The 20,879-nt window shown below is 42.4% G+C and overlaps 1 protein-coding gene across 2 annotated transcripts in view; it reads right to left on the bottom strand.

The window, feature by feature from the left end:
• The window catches only part of LOC115309320 (cytochrome P450 3A14), a 55,470-nt gene that overhangs the window by 2,550 nt on the left and 32,041 nt on the right, over nt 1–20,879 (bottom strand). For both annotated transcript variants that reach the window (XM_029967544.4, XM_040504881.2), the window contains 6 exons: nt 19,136–19,238; nt 14,426–14,495; nt 13,159–13,267; nt 12,046–12,137; nt 4,759–4,899; nt 2,890–3,052 (listed from right to left, as the gene is read on the bottom strand). In XM_029967544.4, coding sequence (XP_029823404.2) covers nt 2,890–3,052; nt 4,759–4,899; nt 12,046–12,137; nt 13,159–13,267; nt 14,426–14,495; nt 19,136–19,238 — 678 coding nt within the window. The remainder of the gene's footprint in view (nt 1–2,889; nt 3,053–4,758; nt 4,900–12,045; nt 12,138–13,158; nt 13,268–14,425; nt 14,496–19,135; nt 19,239–20,879) is intronic.

The raw sequence follows: 20,879 nt of genomic DNA on the forward strand, positions 1-20,879 counted from the left end.
TCACTTGCTTAAGAGGACAGTAAACGCGCAGGACTTTTTCTTGGATAATGCGGATTCTTGGGCTAGTTGGTACTGTAACTTGGAAAACATAATAGCGCTTCACGACGGGGACGAAGAGGAGGAACAAGACAACACAATGCGCGAACTTAAACTGGTTTAATCGCCAGAAATTCAAGGGTATAAATACTCTGCATCATTGCGACATTCAATCAATCCCATGCCACGCCAATGCTCGCAAGAACTGTGTCTCTTTGTCGCCCAAATCGATTGACGCCACGCTGACACATCGATCGCCGTAGTTTTTTATCAGGTCTGCCTCTATAATTTCTTTACCGTCTTATATCGATGCTTTCTAACAACAGTGCACAAATTAAATTCAGGTTTGCACCCACAGTCATGGCAGTCCATTGACAATTGACTGTCACGCTGTCCGCTCACTTTTTGGTTGTGTTCGCGCAATCTATCATTTAGACATCTTCCCGTCTGTCCTAAATACTTTGTACCGCACGTCAGCGGGATCTGATAGACGACTCTCTCTGCGCATTCTACAAACGGGCTGCGATGCTTTTTCACGCAGCCCACCAGTGGTTTGCGGTTAGGGTCCGTCAGTTCGCACAACTTGGGAAGTTTTTTTCTGGTGCAGAAAAAAACACCCGAGCATTTACGCGGTTTGCAATCTTTTTGAGATTGTGTGCGGTTTTGTGCATGTAAGGCACAACCGCCACTCTTTGTTTCTTTTTGGGCAATATCTTGATCTGGACTCGCTACTACTCGTAGTTTCTATAAAACCTTTTCTGCAGCCGACACCAGGAGCGTCCCCGGATAACCGGCAGCCACCAAGCTCTCCGACTGCTCTTTCAGACCTGAAGGCATCGCATAATGACACGACCTTATGATGGCGTTCACAAAGCACGCATTTACAATTCCTCTCTTAACGAGTTTCCAATGGGATGAATTGAACGGCAACAGGGGCTTATTTGCTCTCGGTTTGTATTTCCAACACACATGTTGCTCCGAAAGTGTGAGCCTGATATCTAAAAACTGCATGACGCTCTCCACAGGTATCTCGAGCGTAAACTTGAGAGGATCTAGGACGTTACTAAAAACTTTTAAAAGGCTGTTCATCACCGAGAAAAAATTAAGAAACATCATGGTGAAGAAAAACTAAATAATCGTCGACAAATCTAAAAACATTGATACCATGAAATTCATTCAGGCGTCCCGAGAGAACTCTGTCATGATGGGCTAAAAACATATCGCTCAAAATTGCAGCTAAACACGAGCCAATACAAACACCTCGTTTCTGAATATACACTCCGTTGTTTCCACTCAACAAAGGTCGAGTTTAAATAAACTGTGAGCAATTCGAGAAAGTCACCTACACCCATCCCTGCTGCATTCTGAAGCGCCACCACCCCGTGTTTATCGATGCTCACTTCTACGCAGGGATGAGTGCAGATGACTTCAGATGATGATTTCAGAATGCAGTAGGGATGAGTATAGATGACTTTCCCGTAAACAGCTTACCGCTTTTTGGGGTGAAACCGGACTATAGCTACCCGCATAAAATTGCTTTCCCTCCTTGCATGAACTTGACAAATTAAGCGGCAAGTTTCATGGAAAAGTATGTATGGCTCGCGGGACGTACGTTTCTTGTTTAAAAAAAAAAGGAATATTATTACTCAAATCTTTAGAGGCGAGTACAGCTTCGCACTGTCCCCATCAATTCCAGCATGTCTGTTTGAATGCAGATATTTATTTATTTAGTTGCTGGATATGTCTTGTCAATCGCGCGTGTGCATTGCTGCATGCACAAAGTTATCAAGCCCGGCGGCCCCTTTGACAGTGCAGGCGAAGCTCCTTGAAAGTAAGAGAAAAAGCTTAGCATTCATCGTCAAACCAACGCCTCTCTTTTCACTTCTGAAATCTAAGGCCTTACAGTCTTAAAACTCAAAGCTGAGAATACAGTCAGTTCGCGGACGAGCTGGTGGAAATTTATCATAATGACTTTTACCCGGGACTGAGCCAGAGGGATAATAGAAAAAGACAGACACGTGTCTAACTATGCTAATTACTTTAATTAGCCACCCTCCTTATATGCAGGATGATTACGTCACACAACTGCAGAACATCCTGCCTTTTTCAATGCCAACCCACAGAACTTACACCCACATCATAAAAAAGAAACAATTGGCAGCAAACTTTTCCTTCAAAGTCCTAAAATGCAGGGGAATTAATATATCAATTAACGATATCTTTTCAGCTAAATTTAACGATATCTTTTCCGCTAAAAATTGGTTGAAAAAAAATCATATCGCTTGAAAAGCGACCCAAAACAAAACCGTATGCTGACCCAGCACGGTCTGTCCGTTCCCTTTTCTGCAACTGTAAAAATGATTTCCTTTTCGGCTGCAGTCTCGGCTTAAAGCTTTCATAACAAATTTAGAGACGAATTTGACGAAGCGTTCCAAGAGGGCTCTCGCGAAGATCAACGCCGACCTTTCGTCCCGAAATTCAGTCTGCGCCCTCCCCGAACTATAGTCTTGAACCTTGTGTTCATCACGTTTAGAGCTCCTGCGCGTAATGTGTGCCAAAAGAAGAGTGGAGTGAAGTTCTCTAAGGCAAATTCCCTTAAAGTACCGAAAATCCGGGTTAAACAAGTATACGACGCGCAAGTGTTCCGAAATATGTCTTCGGCTCATCGGGTATCAAGGACGTGCGCTCCAACCAAAGGGCAACATAGAGAACGCGCCACAAGCGCAGGATATCATTTGTCTAGGTCGGACGAAAACAAAAGCGCATGAGCGCGTTTCAGGGGGTAAATCAATGAACGAGGTGTGCAAGGGGCAGACAAGCTTACACGACGTAAAGATGTTTGATGTAACTTGCCTTCTGAGATTCTCCGAGTTCCCAACGGAAGTTCTGCACCATCCTAGCAACAGTGTAGGCGAGCAGGAGATAAGCAAGCCTGAGTCCCAGGCAATTTCGAGGTCCCACTCCAAAAGGCTGGAAAGCCAACTTCGGAATATTGCCTTCGTTCTCCTCGCTAAACCTGCAACGCACGATGAAAAAGTTTACTAGTGAATACAACTTAACACGCGAAAATTCAATGTCCTTGAAGCAGACAGCTCTTGCGTAAAGCAGGATTACGCAAAACGCGCTTTCCGATATTGTGAAATGATGCAGAGATTATGCGCAGCGGCCATTAGTTGGTACCATTGCTTCTGGAGTCAAGCCCGTGATGCGTTCCAAGTTGGCGCCGAGCACTGACGCAGCACTTGTGTGGAATGCGCTTCGGCTCGAGTGCACTCCGAATGCTGACGAAGCGCTCGCGTCCACTGTACGCTCACTGCGCATGACCAACTATTGACGGCCGCGTCAAATGTGTGCATCATTCCAAAATTTCAAGAAGTTGTATTTCCGAGCGTCTTGTTATCCGTGTCCTGCCGAAGAGATTGTGGCATTTGCTAACAAAGACACCCTTGAACGAACGAATCGCGACGCCAGACGCGTGAACATGGTTATCAACATCCTCGTTTCTCAAAGTGTCAGTGACTGTGGGCCAATGCAAGACGTAATGTTTTCGTGCAAATGCAAGGTATCATACAACTTTTTATAACCAGGTTTTAACACTGAATGTACTTTAACAACCGATTTTCATGGAGTTGTGTAACATTTGTCTGTAAAGGCCCACTGTAACGAGAAACCGCCGCCTAAAAGTGGTAAAATTGGGTTGTGTGTATGTTTATACAGCCCAGAACTTGGTCTGCCTCAACGGGCGACGAGTCTCTTAGCTGTAGATGAGAAATTTAGCCAATGCAGTACAACCGCTAGCCTGAGGTCTTTAAAGTGCATCACGCAGTAGTGATACAGGACAGCACGCCGGTACGATGCCCATCCAGATCGAAACGGGCAGGGGTAGCTATTGAACCCAGGATCCTGGGTTCTGTAGCGCGAGCTTTCGCTCCATGTGCTTAGCGTTACATTTGTAGGGATTCGTATAAAAATACTTCAGTTTCCGTTAGGATGTGAGCCCATCCCCTCTAGATTCTAACCCAAATGCTTTGACCATTGAGCTATCCAGGGCCGGTGGTCAAATCACGCAAAAGCGAAGTCTCTGGCGCGGCGAGCGAGGAAGCGGTCCGGAGTTACGTCCTTCTCTTTCCTCTTTGGAAGGCCCATCACACGTTCTGTGTATCCAAGTCTTTTTCAGCATAACCAAGCTTGTGTAACATTTTTTTCTGAATTTTTATGCTACTTCCTTCAACGCCGCTCTGACGTTCTTGCTGTAAATGAATACCATGGTAATTTAATATTGACATTAGGCATCAGTATTAAGATTAAAGTTTGTATGCAATTTTATGTTGTTTCGTGTTTTAGAAGTTATGTGATGCTTGGAGATTGGCCTAACCATAACTAAACAAACTCTGCTCAATCGTAGTGGAAACCTTAAAGATATTTAACAAAAATCGCAAATGCGGTTGAAGGGTGCAATTAATGACCAAAGTAAAATTATCTGTGTAGATGGTTGAGCGTGTTGGTTATTAATTAACGATAAGGAAAGAGGGACATTTAAGACAAACAGACAAGAAGGCTTTATACGCCGTAAACAGAGACACTGCAGAAATATAGCCCTAGAACAACCCCGAATGGGGTTAGAAGTATTGGAAATAAATAAATAGCCACTATATATTCTCTTTTTACCCAATACACCACCTCGTTGTCATCAGTATCAAAACTGCTTCATGTCCGTAATACCTGTCCGGGTCAAACTTTGTGGGATCCGGAAAAAACCTCTCGTCCATGTGCATCACGGCCACTGGAGACATGATGCAAGTTCCGGCCTTGTATTTGATACCCTGGTACTCAAAATCTTCCATTGCCTGCCTCGTGGTAAACCTGTGGATGAGGTTGACAACATTTGCCCATGTTACAACGCTTGACAGGCATGCACGTGTGGAAAACCAAGTAGTACAATTAAATGGGTTAAAATTGGCCTGTTACTGGGACATTGGAGGCCTTAAAGAGCCGCGAAGATACCAAGGTAGACACACACTTGACCTTGTTTAACCTGGGTGGTGGTGTTTTGTCCCTAATTCGCCAAACAATTATGTGGGAAAGTTAGGCTTCACTACTGGTACTTTGGCTGTTATCTCGTATTTTTTGTCTAAATCACGCAAGAAGTGCCAGAGTCCACTTGCAGCGTTTTCATGTGACAAATGGAGACCTAAATTTATAGACCAGTGCCAGATTTGGGCTTCACTGCTGCTGTTTTTTTTTTTAATTTATGCGTGGAATCTTCGGCTCAAGTCTGACACTTTTGTGATTAAGTTTCGAACTAGAAAAAAGCAATACAAACGCAGACGAGAGGTACTTTAGACTTGGAGCAAGACCGTGTTAGGCCGAAGTTAAGCCCCTGGGATTGCCAAGCTTGCAGTTTGTGCCAGATGAGGCGTTCTTCTGGCGTACTACCTTGTAACGAATAGGGCAGACTCCCTTATTGCCAAATGTTAGGCTGGTTCGGATTGGTGCATTCGGGGTTGCTCAAGTGAATTACATTCACTTGTAATTGCTTACGACGACAAACACACAGTGGTGTACTGGCGCCATCTGTCAAATAGCCCTGGAAATGCTAATAATGAGACTGGAGTTCGCGCAGTATGTGTCAATTGAGATCTACGCACGCTCCATGAGAAATAGTTGCCTATGGTGCTCATGGACAATGATTTCGTAAAACAGTTATAAAATGTCTATATACAAATTAACAGCGTTCCAGGACTACCTGACATTTGACGCCAGCGTACGAGAGTGTTCCCTCGTCGCAAGCTTTTACAAAAAAAGTAACAACCTCATGGATAAGACGGAAAATGTTTTAAAACAGCTCCATGCTTCAGAGTGTGGTCGGTAAAGTAAAAACGTGAAAACATAAAAACGGTGCAAAGGTCATTGTGGTGCATGTTTCTCCTTTCAGCCCGATATCGGAATTTCCTTTTGTTGTGTTCAGCGTTCCCCAGGTCGTACACGTTTCAGCATGACGTGGAGACGTAATTTCCAGTGTGTTCTCGAGCACTATACGGCCACAAAAAGAAATTCCCCTAAATAAGTCAATAAATAGAGGCATCGCAAATTTATTTATTATTTATTTATTAATATTACTGTCTCCTATTTTAGGAGACGTGGTAGGAGTGGTTTACAACATATGGTACACAAAAACAATAATAAAAAACAGCGGGTAACAAGCACAAGGACATTCGTTTTAGCTGATCCAAAAACACACGAAGAGTTAAACATGTAAAAAAAACAAGAAAAAACAGCGTTATACAAAGACTATCTTCATCGCAAAAAATAATAAAGGAGTATCAGATACGAGAATCCCAAAAATCGCGGAGTATATTAAAAAAGGACGACTCTGGTGATGCTGTTATTATATTGCTTGGCAGGGGGTTCCAGTCGTGAACAGTCCTTGGAAGAAAAGAATACTTTAATGCTTTAATCCGACAGTTGAATTCTTTGAGTGTTTTGCAACGATAACTTCGCATAGGATAATCTTGAGGTGCGGGTGAAATATATTTAGAGATTTCTATTTTTAACTGGTTGTTTAATAAATCAAATAGAAACTTTATTCTCGTAAACATACGTCAATCCTTTGGTAAGTTCACCCCAGAAAGGGGGTACAGTTCGGAGACGGGATATTTTCGCTGGAATTTATCATGAATGAAGCGTAAACTTTTTCTTTGAACATTTTCAAGGAGGTTTATGTTGGCACTTGTAAACGGATCCCAAACCACCGAAGCAAATTCTAGGACGGGTAATATAAAAGTTTTATTGGCTGTCAATTTAACGTCGGGAGAGGCATGTTTCTAAAATTCGTCTTAAGTACCATAACCTGGATAGTGCTTTGCGCGCAGTAGACATGATATGAGTGTTCCAGCGTAGGTCATTCGATATAATGACACCCAAGTATTTATAAGAAGTAACTTCGGCTAGTGAAGTACTATTCATGAAATAATCGAAAGAAAGATGGCTTAATTTACGAGTTATATGCGTTCGAACACACTTCTTGACATTCAATGAAATCTGCCACGAGTCGCACCAGTGCGACATCTTGGACAAGCAGGTGTTTAGTAGAGTCTGGTCACTTATTTCATTGACTTCTGTAAATAAAGCCACATCGTCTGCAAACAGTCGAACACGTACTGGAATATTAGTGGTTAAATCGTTTATAAAAATTGAGAACAGTAATGGCCCCAGACCCGACCCTTGCGGAACACCCCATAAAACAAGGACTAATGATGATTCACTCGAGTTGATCTGCACGTACTGTTTTCTGTCCTGTAAGTAGTTCTGGAGCCAGCGAAAGATACCTTCGTTTTGAACAATTGATGTACGTTTAAGGAGAAGTTTACTATATGATACTCTATCAAAAGCTTTAGAAAGATCTAGGAATATGACGTCAATATGTTTGGATCGATTCAGGATATTTGCGAAATCATGGACTGTTTCAAGTAACTGAGTCGTAGTAGAAAAGCCATGACGGGAACCATGCTAATTTGAAAAAAAGCATTGTTTTCTAAGTAATTCGCGAGGTGTTTAAAAGCAATATGCTCTGGCAGTTTCGAACAGTAAGGAAGTAATGAAATAGGCCTATAGTTTACAGGAAGTAGCAGGGAGCCAGTTTTGTGAACGAGAATTACTTTTGCATATTTCCACTCTGTAGAAATGACAGATATTGTTAAAGACCTTTGAAAACTAAGGTAAAGATATTTCGAGCAGCACTGAGCGTAGCGAATTAAAAATGAATTTGGAATACCGTCAGCACGAATGGCTTTCTTTGCTGAAAGATTAAGCAGAGCTGAGAACATTACTTCTGTAGAGATAATGATATCAGGTAACGTTGATAAAGTGGACAGCTGATCAAAACAAGGCACTGTGCCAATATCCGTAGTGAAGACACACGCAAAATATTCGTTAAACCTTCTGCGATAGCGCTATCATCGTCTACCAGACTGGCTGAAACGAAGAGCGTGGAAATATTTTTTTTCGGCCGGCGATAACTCCCTCCAGAATTTATCAGGCGATTCTTTCAAAAACGTTTGCAGATTGACAGTATTGAATGGAGACTTGGCGAGGCGAATCATTGCTTTAAGGTTTCTTCCCACTTCAGATATGGGTAAAGATCTGCTGCACTTCCTAACACGATTAATTCTCAGTTTCAAGTGCAGAATTCCACGAGTTATCCACGGGTTATGCTTGTGTGCAACTTTAGTGCTCATCCGAACAAAACGGTGTAAACATTCAAGCACAACCTACTTGAAAAAGCCGCAAAGAAGATCAATAGAACAACCGTCTCAACACATATTTAAAAACTTGTCAAGGGAAAGTTCCGGCGCGTCAATAATGAACTCATCCTCAGCTTTCGAGAAATTAAAAATAAGCATGGGATTATTCCTTTTACGCGGTGATTGTTTAGTTCCAGAAGTTAGCCTTGTATTTATATGCTGCATTTAGCGTATTCTAGTTGTATGAAAATAGATTAAAAAATATATATTAAGACTAAAAGGCCCCTTTCTCCTGTGCACAAGGAATAAAATGGCAAAACAATTATGATTGAGGCTGCTGCCCACAAATGGTGCAGTATAAAGCAAAAACATGTAAGTTTCTTTGAGATGAATACCCTAAGGAAGTCCAGCAGTGTGTGTGGTACCATGTGTAAGTAGTAGCGTCAACAAGAATTCTTTTTTTTTTCTGTTTCCGTTTTTGTGCATCAAATAACTGGTTATTAATGCGAAAGCCTATGCCCCATTACGCAAAAATCCGGTGTCGTTGCGGCGTGACGGAGCGACGGTACCAAAAATGGCCGACGGCGAAAACAGTAAAAACACATCAGAAATGTTCGGATTGACGTCAAGTTTGTCAGAGAGGTTCCTGGAAACTAAGTAAATTATAGGCCTTGAAAAGAAAATGTGATACATTTTGGTTTCCGTGAGAATCGAACCCGCGCCTCCGGGGTGCGAGACAAGCAAACTTCCCCGACGCCACGGCGGCTCCATAGTTCTGGCTGACTATAGGTGTGCCCAGTGGATGCGTCATACTTGCGCATTCCCACACGTAAGCAGTCTTGTCTCTGCCGAATTTTCGTAGGTTTTTGTGTTTTTTATGTCCCTAAGACACACACTCATTACGCTTGATTATAATAAATGCACCAAATAAAGACACCCTTCTAAAACGTTTTATTGGACTCAATTGATTGGTATATTCACAAGGGTGATGTTTACGACCGAATAGCGTTGAGAACACACTGTACATGAAGGTCGACCACGTCTCCTCAATAACCAGGCTGGATGACTAAAGTTTCTGTGCCACATAAAAAGGCGAGCGCAGGGCATGAATAGACTTCTTCCAAAATCGAAGCGCTCTATCGCGGCGAAATACCACGCAGTGCACTCTGGGAACTAGTTGGCCACTCAGTTTCGGTTTCAATTGAGCAGCTTCATTTCATGCCATCACGCCGTGACCGGATGCGCTGATTGCGTTTTCGATTATCTGACTTTTCACGAATGTACGATACACACAGTCTCGAGCGATACAAAACGAAGACTGGGGCACTTTCCTTGGTTTTCGAGACACCGGATATTGTGAGTGTGTATGCAAACGTAGTAAGACGTGGCGTAGTCACCTCACCCACGAGTGCATCTTTGAGCTCAAGTTCAATAATCCTGTCTAGTACCAGTGAACTATAACTGAAACTTGGTCACCTTGAGCTTTACACATATTTTGTTTCCTAACGTCCGCTTCGTGTTACTTCACTGGGCGAAAAGCAAGCCGCATCCTCACAGGAGTGTCAAAGTTGAGGCCAGCGTTGACGCATCAACTGTTAAGGAAACGCAATAAATTCGACCTCACTACTGCACAAAAGTTACTATGATGTCTTCCTCGTGCCATCATATATCTTCTACTCAAATTTTATGCTGATAGGGGATTAAGTTTTCGCAAATGCTGAGATCGGCTAGCTACGGCGGAGGCTGTAACAATCGTCTCCTGCTCCTCGCTAAGTCTTTTTGAACGAGCTTTTACTGACGCCCGAGATCCGTCTGAACGGTGTGCGAAATCATGTCGGAATACTCAGTCAGGAAGAAAGCAAACACATAACAAATATTATGACCATTAGCATCCGTCAAATGAGCTTTGAATAATTTCGTTATTTTCGCGCACCGCATAGGGCAGGGGTGGCCAAGCTGCGGCTCGCGGCTCCCTACCCTACCCCCCCCCCCCCTCCTCCCACTTCCCGCCACCCTCCCGGTCACACGAGCACTTCCCCAAAAAGAGAAATGAAGCGAGTTTTCAAGTGAAAGAAAGGTTGCGGTTTGGTAGTCTGCTACCTTACGTACAGATGGACTGCTTTTGACTCGGATAGATTGAAAGTAGTTCGAGTTTCGTTTATTGCTCTAAATAAAAGTCCCCCCCCCCCCCCCCCCCCCGCGCCTCTTGGAGGTTTCGTGCTTTTTTTTGCGGCTCTTACACCGGGTCAGCCCGGCCACCCCTGGCATAGGGGTTCACGCCCGTCCGGCGCACTTCCGGTGACGGCGCGACAGTTTTCACGCAAGTGCTCGACTTTTGCTTTCTTAAAAAGGTTTGTATGTGCGAATGTGCCTATATGATTGGCAAAATAACATTATGCGCATACGCGATGTTGAATATGAGTGGATTGCAAGCGGGTGGGACTTCGCTTCGTGCGGTGCTGCGGGTCAGTACAGATAAGAGATAAGAAGTGCGTTCCAATTGACCTTTTCAATGGCGCTTCCGACTTTTACCTCGCGTACTCAGGCGTATAGAATAAAACAGTAATTGCAAAAATTTATATTTCGTCTATGGACGCACAAAACAAACAAACTTCCTGACCAGCAACAATAATGTAAATTTGCGAGCTCGATGCATGCATACTTATTGGTTGTAACAGCTTGTTGATTCGTACACAAGCAAGATCTCCGAGCTTCGCAGATTCGAGATTCCCAACACTGGCTCGTTCACATACCTCGAAACGCTAACAGAAAGGCTCGAGTACAAAAATGCAACCAGCATGTGTTAAGACAAGCTATACGTCTCGGGCTTGTGCTATAGCTTCGAGGTCTGGCCATTTAGGTTAGTTTAGAGACAAAAAATTGCGCTCTCGGGACCAGAAAACATGCCACACTCTGTGTATAATCTCTTGTCGACGTGTCGATCGAAACCGAAACCACGCCTTATCTCCTCCCTGGCCAACTAGCTCACCAGAGTGCAACGTGCGCCGTGTTGCGGGCAGGGGTTTATGGAAGTAGTCTATTGTACACGAGGGCTGGGTGACCTTTCGCCTGATACATGTCTAATCCACGCCCTGTGTTTACCCCTCCAATTAACTTCAAAACTTCAGCACGAGGTGTTGGGTCAAAACTAGCTTTGTTCACAGCTACTTGAAGTTAAAAGCGTAAATGTTATGATGCAGCCGACTTGGTTAATCTTTACCCGCTGAACAAAGAGAAGGGAGGGTTAACTTAAAGAGAGTATAGACGCATACAAAAAAATAGTTTAATACTTAGTTTCTGTCCTCTTACTCTTCACTGAACTGTTCTCCTGCATCATCGTAAGCAAATCACCACTTCGTATGTTAAATTTGTTTTTTGTCATTTTCTTTACATTAAAGTGCTTTAGCTTATTGGAACTGTGCCAAACGCTGAACTAAGCAGAGAAAAAAAACACGGCTTTATGCCTTGAATTGTTTTTTTTTGTTAACCTAGCACTCTCTGCAAGATAATCAAGTTCGAAAAAAACTAAACGTTTTAGGTATTTAGTGTTAAAGTGAAAATATTCGAGCTACGGGTGAAACTGATATATGTTTACTATCCCGGTGAATTAAATCGTATTTCTATTTAGAGTTCAATTTATTTGGGTATTAATTTCAACTTAACATACAATAAAATGAAAGATGCACAACACTTGATATAAAATCAAATGCCAAATTGTGTCTGTATTTTGGCACTTGCACTAAAAACAAAACACATCTGTACTCACGTGAGTCCGGGTGGCCACATCCGCATTGTCTCATTGATAACCTGTATCACGTACTTTAGTTTTTGCGTAACAGTCTCATAGTCCAGCGACCCCTGGAATTATAAACCCAATTAATGAAAACTATATTTACATGTACATCACACTGTTTAATTGTTAGTGTGCTTGCAAGTACAAAATATTTACTTCTAGACTTCTGGATTATTTCAGAAAAGATCAACCTATGGGTGGCTGTTCGACTATTTTAAATCATCTGATGTTTTTATATGCCATTTTCTAGTGTCTGGTAAAAACAGATCCACACTTAGTTTTGACAAGAAAAACAATTTGGGGATAGGAAAAGTCGTAAAGCATGAAGCGGTGAACATTTGCATTTACGCACACAGATGGAGGCGGCACGTTTGAAAGTGAATAACGAAAACGATAAAATAAAAAGAATCCTAATACTTTTCAGAAACAAACTATGGGTACAGCTTGCGTGTAATATATACTAATTATATTGATTTAAATTATATTTATCTTTCTTAAAGTTACAAAACATACCTGCTCGAACGACAAATGGTGACATTTGGAGGCCGGTATCTCATGAAATATTTTAATCACCATCATAGACCTTTCAGATGGTATTCTGCTTATATGTGGCTATAATTTAAAATATATATTAGCTGTATGAATGATACAATAGTCCTAATACATTTAGGCAAACATAATGAAAAATACGACAACAAAAAACTTCGATGCTAGATGAAAAAATACAACCTTTAATTCCTGCTTCACACTGGTTATTCTTACTCCTCATCACACACCGGCAGCATGCCATGCCAACACACGTCAATCGTATGGTAGCTAAGCACATTCTGAGTTATTAGGTTTTCGGCAGCATGATCCAAGCTATAGTGTAAAAATACTGACTTTATAAACCAACCGTTAGCCCTCCGCACGCAGTGTTCTGCTTATCACAGCCAGTGTAGTATCCGGATATGAAGCACTTAGGTTCATTTCCTATGGGTAGTATTCCTGCATTTATGTTTTGAAATGGCACAACGGTTCCTATATGTGATATATTTGGAACACACGTACAGCCGGACAAACACATTCCAGGTAAATAAAACTTACACCCTCGTTGAGCACCTTCTTCACTTCCTGCCTAACCTTCTCCTGGACGTCCGGGTACTTGCCGAGAGCGAACGTAATGAAAGACAGGGAAGTTGCACTTGTCTCGAAGCTGTGAGTGGCAAACCACGCATCAGTGTTAGCATCTCAAAAGGTTCTTATATATGAGAAACTATTGTTATGGGCCTCCATAGACTTCCAAGAAATAGCGCATTTACTTGGTATTTAAAAAAACTAACGCTTCAGAGGAACCCTGCCTTCTACTGGGTGCCTGAAGAAAATGTGTACACTGATGTTTCTAACGCAAACTTAAACTACGCATTGCAAAAGGCTCTATCTGTTTCCCCAAAAAATTAGCATAAGGAGTTCGTACTTGCTGCGAAAGCTTCAGAACTCGAAGTTATCGGCCTCAATCGTGCTAGGAGATTTTCGAAAGGTATTTGTCTAAAATGATAAAGCGTTCAGCTATATATATATAATTAAAATAAGCTGGCTTAAGTTAACCATGATAAGATAACTTCTGGGCTGGTTACTCTAGAATTTTCTCAGGATTGCTTTGTCACGAGGTGCAAATTAACGAGATTATAAAATTAATTCTTCTAATTACTGGAGCTCTCACAATCGTGAAACTTAGTGTATATCCTAGGTAACCTATCAGTCTCTCATACCAAGGGTAATTTATTTTTTTATTTTTGTGTCTTGGCCAATTTAACCTCCATGCTGGCATCCTCACATTAATATATGAACTTACAAAACATGATTAACTGTTGTTAACGCCTTTATATTTTACGGGGTCTTTATAAAGTAGTAAATGGCTGAAGTTTTTTTGTAAATATCGTAACACACTGACAGTTTTGGTCTAATAACTGGATGAATTTGCCTACATTTCTTATTTTAATTGGAGCTCAATTTTATATATGATTTCTCCGCCAAGTGACACTATGAAAATAAGTGTTACCAAACACGAAGGCACATTACGTGCTCAAAGATCGGTTACGGATATGATACCAACACTAAAGTTTGTAAATTACAGTGTTAATATAGAAGCTTCGTTTGACAACCCACATCACAGAAATCAAACACGTTAATGAAGTCAAGCGAACAGGCGAATCAAACTCACCCTCCAAGAGATAGAATAATCGAGTTGATGATTACAAACGCAGAAGTTTGTAAACTGCAGAGCTAAGATAGACGCGTTTTTTTTTTAACAACCCACGTTATACACATCAACGCGTTAAGGAAGTCAAACGAAGATGCGAATCAAACTCACCCTCCAATGAATAATACAGTCGAGTTCATGATTACTTCTTCCGAAGATAATGCCCTGGTCTTCCGAACGCCTGCCAAGTGGAAACAATTTGAGGTCACTTTTCTTACTTCTCCCTTTCAAGCCCGACGACACGCGAGTACTTAAATAAGAAAATGGTGCGAACTGTCCTCAGAGAAACCGAGCAAACATTGTTCAAGTGCAACGATCTGAACAGGGTAGCCAGATACTTATACAATATCAGGGCAATGGTGGATTGTGTACAATAAAGAAAAATATTAGAATTGAACTACTTTTCAATATAAGTTTCTATAGGAATACAACATATAGCACGTGTGTGTACCGGTCACAAAAACTACGAAGTTTAAAACGCTATAGCATTCTTATTTTATTAATCATATTCTTCAACTGTACCAGAGCAATAAAACCTAGACGACAAGGCCGGCGCTTTTTTACTCCCATCCCTCCCCTTTCCAAAAAAGAAAAAGAAAACATCATCGTTTTGTGGAGCGCAAGTTTGACTTCCTCTTGCACTGGGGTTGCGATGATGTGAGAACGCCGAACTCTTATTGACTGTTTTAAGGAATTCCTTGGTAGACTTCAAGGCATCTAACATCGAGGTCTACCCACTATCCTCTCAATCAAAGCCAATCAGAGCTCGGATTCGCTCTGACGTCACCACAACTCCTGCACAAGAAGCAGACGACTTACTCTCCACATTGGATCCCCGACTCGACTTCAGCGGCAAACCCGCTTAACCTTGGCGAGAGCCATCCTCAAAGCCGCAGACGCGTCTAGAGTGGCCTTGCCGTAGCGTGTTAAGGCCCGTTCACACTCTTGCGACCGAGTACGACCGAGAAAGACTTCTTGGGACCGGATGCGCTGAGCGGAGCTGGTCCTAAGAGATCGCAAGAGGCTTAAAAACCGGTTTGGTCTCTCTCGGTCGTACTCGGTTGCAAGAGTGTGAACGGGCCTTTATAGCGTCTCATGAGCGCGACGCTTGTACGCAGCGACATCCCGCTTTGCTGCTACTCTCGTCAAGCCTCAGTTTGTTGATGCCTGGTGTTGAACGAGTGCTACGTCAACATTCTGCTGAATCGCTTGTCTTCACTGATTGGACACTATAGCTCCAGCCGAACGCAGACACAACCCACGTGTCGATCCCATGCACCGCGCTGGCCTTCGGTAGGTGACGTCAAACCTCTAGCACTACGGCCCCGTTAGCTTGAGGGTGTCGGTTTTTACGGAATGTAACCCCCCCCCCCCCCTCTCCCCTTCACTCCAACACTGCTGTTGTTTTAAAAATATACAGCCGTATTCATATAGCGCATGCTTAACCACTGACTAACTACATTATCGATTAATATGGTCACGTGACAGGTGGTTACCACAGCTCAATAAGTACTCGGTATTCACCGACCATGCTTAGGGCTTTGTCGCCCCGAGCGACTTAGAAAATAACTGAAAAAACTTAGTCCAGGGGTAGGGCTAGTTTAGCCGGTGTCTAGCGGGTGACTTGAGGCTCGGCGCCATTGCCGACTCCTATCTCCGCTGACTGCCAGGGCTAATTAAGCATTGACTGTGTGGAAACCCTGCGGGACACTTCCAGAAAGAATCTTAGAAAACAAATATTGTAGAAATAGGCATGTTCAGATGTCAGAGATAACACTAAAGCGACCTCACTAAGGCGCTGGACGACGAGAGAGCCCGCATTTACTGACGCTTTCATATGGATGCGTCTTTTCGGAAGCGCAATGGAACAGCGGGGCATGGGCCGCCAGTGGGGCGCCACGAAGCGGCGTGTAAGGGTGGGCCAGGTGATTTAATATATATATATATATTTGTTTGTTTTTTAACTGAGCCATCTGAAGATTGCCGAAGACTACCTCAGGTGGTTTAACAAGCACCCAGCGATACACCCGTTGTTCCCCATTGATCCTCCGCAATGTGCGACCCCTTCCATATTTGCGTATGCCGCTGGCAACGCGGATTCCGTGTTTTCTACCTCGATATTTTTTTGTTATGTTAATTTATTTGAAAAGGTGTGTCCTGGACAATCAGCCTCCTGTTATAACGTTTACTTTTTGCTAACAGATGTTTAAGTATTACTTTCTACTTGATAAAATCCCCATTCCCGCAGTGGCGCCACAGTACGTGCATGCGTGACGTATCTTTTTATGTCACTTCCGCTTGTTACCGCTTGATTCGCGCTCTTGGACACAGCAAGACCGGCCGGTTCTGAGTCGCTGATTCTTCGCTTAGCTCGCGAATACTTAGACGTACTTTAAAACTTTAAAACAAAGCTAATTAGTTACAGATGGTGAACATGGCTGATAGCTCTTATATAAGAACCTCTCGCCTTGGTCGTATCGTTAGAGGGAGGGTGTTAGGGTTCAAGGGGGAGGGGTGAGATGGAAGGGGAGGTCGAGAGGGGAATGTTACTGCGCTGCTTGTACTCCCCACCTTCCTCCTACGGTACGAACAACACGAGTAAACCCCATCCCATGAATTCAATACAGTGCCGTCGCAGCTTCCCTTCATTGGACGGTACATCACTCTACCAACCAACCGCATATGACGAACTAAATTTTTCTGGATCCCACGGATGAATTAAAAATACGTAGCATAATAATGCCATTTAAAAATAATTGTGCATGCGGTGTTGACAGTGCCAAGGTTATTCCAGTTAAGGCAACAATAGAATTAGTGTTACCCTTTTAGCTCATATATGTAATCAAATTATTGTTTCGGGTATATTTCCCGATAAAATGGGAATTCCAGAAGTCTGCATTCTCCACAAAGGTGGTACATTTGAAAATCTCAATAACTATATACCATGTCTGTATCTTGCCTTTTTTCGAAAGTTGCGAAAAAAATTTATAACTCACGATGGTGTAGCTACTGTGCAAGCAATAAACTGACAACTGATCACCAGTTTCGTTTTCAGAAGGGGAAATCCACTGAATCGGCTCTGATGCAGATTGAAGATAAAATAATTTTAAATATTGAAAACCATGATTATACAATTGGAATATTCTTAGACTTTAAAGGAGGCGCTTGATTCGATTAAGCACCTAATTCTACTAAAAAAGCTTAGACTAATTTAGAATCAGAGGGAATGCGCTGGAAAAAAATCGTAGTTATTTATCATCCCGTTTTAATACACAACACTATATGGTTTCATGTCAGAGTTGGCACCCTTTAGTGTGACTGTATATCCGCGCTGTTTCATCCACGCTCTAATCTTGTGCCTCTGTTATTCCTTTTATATATCGACTACAACGTGACCATGCCTCAATCACGCGATATTATCTTATATGCTGATGATACGGACATCTTTTTTCCAACTAGAGGCCTACTTCACCTCGAACAAGTATTCCATAATGCCAGTGAAACAACATATATATATTTTTTCGGATCAAAGAATGAACCAGTCTCCTACGACTTAAATATTTGTTTCGAAGGATGAAAAATTGAGCACATTAAGACACCTAAATCTTTAGGTCTGTTGTTTGAAGAGACCCTTCTTTGAACTTCCCACATTGAGAAAATGAGAATCTGTATATTCAGAGCAAAAGGGTCATTGTATATACTCCTCCAATGCTCACCAAAGTGGTTAAAGTTATAACTGTACTATGCACTTATTTATTCACGATTTTAATATTGTATAATAGTATGTGGTACAACTACAAAAACAAACATAAGCAAGTTAATTATACTGCAGAAAAAAAAGCCGTCCGATTCGTTGCAAACCTTCCGAAATATGATCACTCAATGCCACTTTTTCGGGACTATAAAGCATTGACTGTAGAGAACATCTTGACCCTAAAATTTTCAATCATTATTTTTACCAGGATCAGACAGAATCGGTCACTTTTTGTAACACGTATCAAAAAACCCCAGGAAACTACAGTTTACGATGTAGTCTTGCGTAAAATGCAAAGTTCATGCAAAATATAGCTTCCAGCAATTTTTATGTATCATTCCAGACACATTGAATACGCACCCTAACATAGCTCAAATGGTGCAAAACAACGGTTCCTTTCGGGCATTCAAAGATAACCTTGTAACATAGCTTTAATCTATCGTGATCTCCAGCACGTATCTCGGCTTTTGAGTTGCATTCATTTATATCTTGTATATATGCCAGTGGCAATAGAATTCATTTGAGTGTTTGCTGTGTTTTCTGCTGAGTGCTGTAAAAACTAGGGGCTGGAGTGCCGTCAGAAGGCAAGTTTTTTTCTTTGCCTCTTTCGACTGAAATAAAAACTAAAAACATGCATACATCATTGCTAGGCAATTTGTTTTCCGTGAAACAAAAATACGCAGCGTCGGAACCTCAGACTTGCCTCGGATGTAGACCTAAAGAGATCAAATACGATGGAAAATAATTCGAAATGTAAGGGTATAGAAAGCGACACCTTAACAAGCGCACTGCGTGGCGAGTTCCTATCATCTTATTATCGCTATGGAGCCAATGACATTGCGACGTCTGCCCTTAAGAACATCGAAGAAACAGAAACAAAACAAGAAGTGTCAATATAATAAGCCACATCCTGCGTTTCTTAAGATTTAAATAACTAAAGATTAAAAACAACACAAAACACTTTTGCGACAGAGTGACATTTCGAAATAGACGTAACTAAAAAAAAGATCGTAGTATTTTTTTTTACAAAAACGCCACTCGCTTACACGCGCCCGTCCATTGCGTACCTTTTACACCTGCATTTGTTGCATCACCCGAGGACATCTGGGTAGATGTCAGATCCTCATACTCCGCGTCGATGAGATTCTGGAGCATGTCGTTTCTTCCTAGCTAATGAAGATAATTCAAGAAGTAAACCACACTGTACAACTCGTTCCTATTTTTTAAAGGGCGCGTTATCCAGTAGCCGCTGCGCCAATTAACTTACTTCAAAACTCGAAGCGCCTCGTTGCGCCGTAATACCACGTTATGCATTGTGGGAAACAGTGGGCAGCAAAATACATACGCAATCCGCTCTTGGCCCACAGGTTCCCAGAATGCAAAGCGCGGTGACGGGTTTATGGAAGTAGTCTATTATCCGAGTCTGCCGTAGTTTTTGCAAGCACTCTGAGCACGAATCGGAACACGAAGACCGCGTCAGCGTTCGAAAGGGGCTCGGATTTGCACTCACGCCTTGAGCCTCAAGAAATGGTTGCCGCCAATGATGCCAGACGAGGCCTCGAAAGAGGTCAAGTAAAATCACATATTTTCAATTTGCTTTAATCTTCGGTTTCGCCCTAGCTTATTTATTGACTCTAGCCCTAAGAATATGCAGACATACTAAACTCTTGTTTCAGTGCCTCCCTTTCCCACCTTTACAAAAACAGAAAAAGAACATGAACAGAGCTGCAGAAAAACGACATGAAGAAAATGTTGGTATTCGCCAGATGACCAGATTTACTAAATCGCACAGCATGACGCGCTTATTATTTTATTGCTAAAGCGATGGTTTGTGATGCTTGAAGGAGTTGGTACTCTTATGTTTATAAGCGAGTTAACTAGCAATCGTATTTTAACTAACCGTGTCTGAACTACAGGACGCATGGCATTCTCTGAATTGAGAGCTTGCGTTTAGACACCGCTGCTCTTTTGCCTTATTAGGCAGACATATAATTAGACTAAAATATTGGAGAAAGGCTTCACCAAATTGAAGCCATGACGTGACATTGCCAATTTGGTTAAAACAACTACCTCAACTGACAAGTGGGGCTCGTTCTTGGATTCACGAAAACTGCAGACCTGACATCGCAACATATAATCAAACCCCGTGTTAAAAGAACCTTTCACCTAGTACTTCGGTCATACTTGATAAGATCATCATACAGACATTGTGAACTGTCTAAATTTTCGTTTGGTCATTTGTGTACCAGGTCTCAAACTGCAACTCGACGATTGGACGCCATTTCTTGTCGCTATGGTCAAATGATCGCTTACGCCAGGTAATGGAAGCCCTGCTGCATCGGTATCCTTATCGCAGCGGCCACTAACGCTCGAGATCTACCGAGTCAGCTAAACTCTCTGAATTAGGAGGGCGAGACAACACCAGCCAGGTTTACTGGACGGTGGTCACGTGACCAAATGACATGACAGGCACGTTCACGACATATCTTGTTTACACGTGTCACTGACAACGTCGTTCTGATGACGCTGCTCTCATGTCGCTTTTCTCGTTTCAGTCGCTTGCTGAATTTAGTCGTTTCCTACATAACAACCTTATAACGTGTCATAGGTTCAACAGTTTAAATTAACAATTGTTATTTTGTGTTGTTAACGTGAATTTACTAAAAAATGAAAGCCGTTTACAGCTCCCTGTAACGGCGAATTGGAGTGCAGCTCTTGAGGAGGAGGAGGGAAGGGTACTAAGGGAGGGTATACCCGTCCTGCCTCCTCCTCCCTCCTCATCACCTCCTCACCCTGTCTGCTACTCCTTCC

Source organism: Ixodes scapularis, unplaced genomic scaffold, assembly GCF_016920785.2.
Source record: "Ixodes scapularis isolate PalLabHiFi unplaced genomic scaffold, ASM1692078v2 PGA_scaffold6__148_contigs__length_123643588, whole genome shotgun sequence".
NCBI classification, from domain to species: Eukaryota; Metazoa; Arthropoda; class Arachnida; order Ixodida; family Ixodidae; genus Ixodes; species Ixodes scapularis.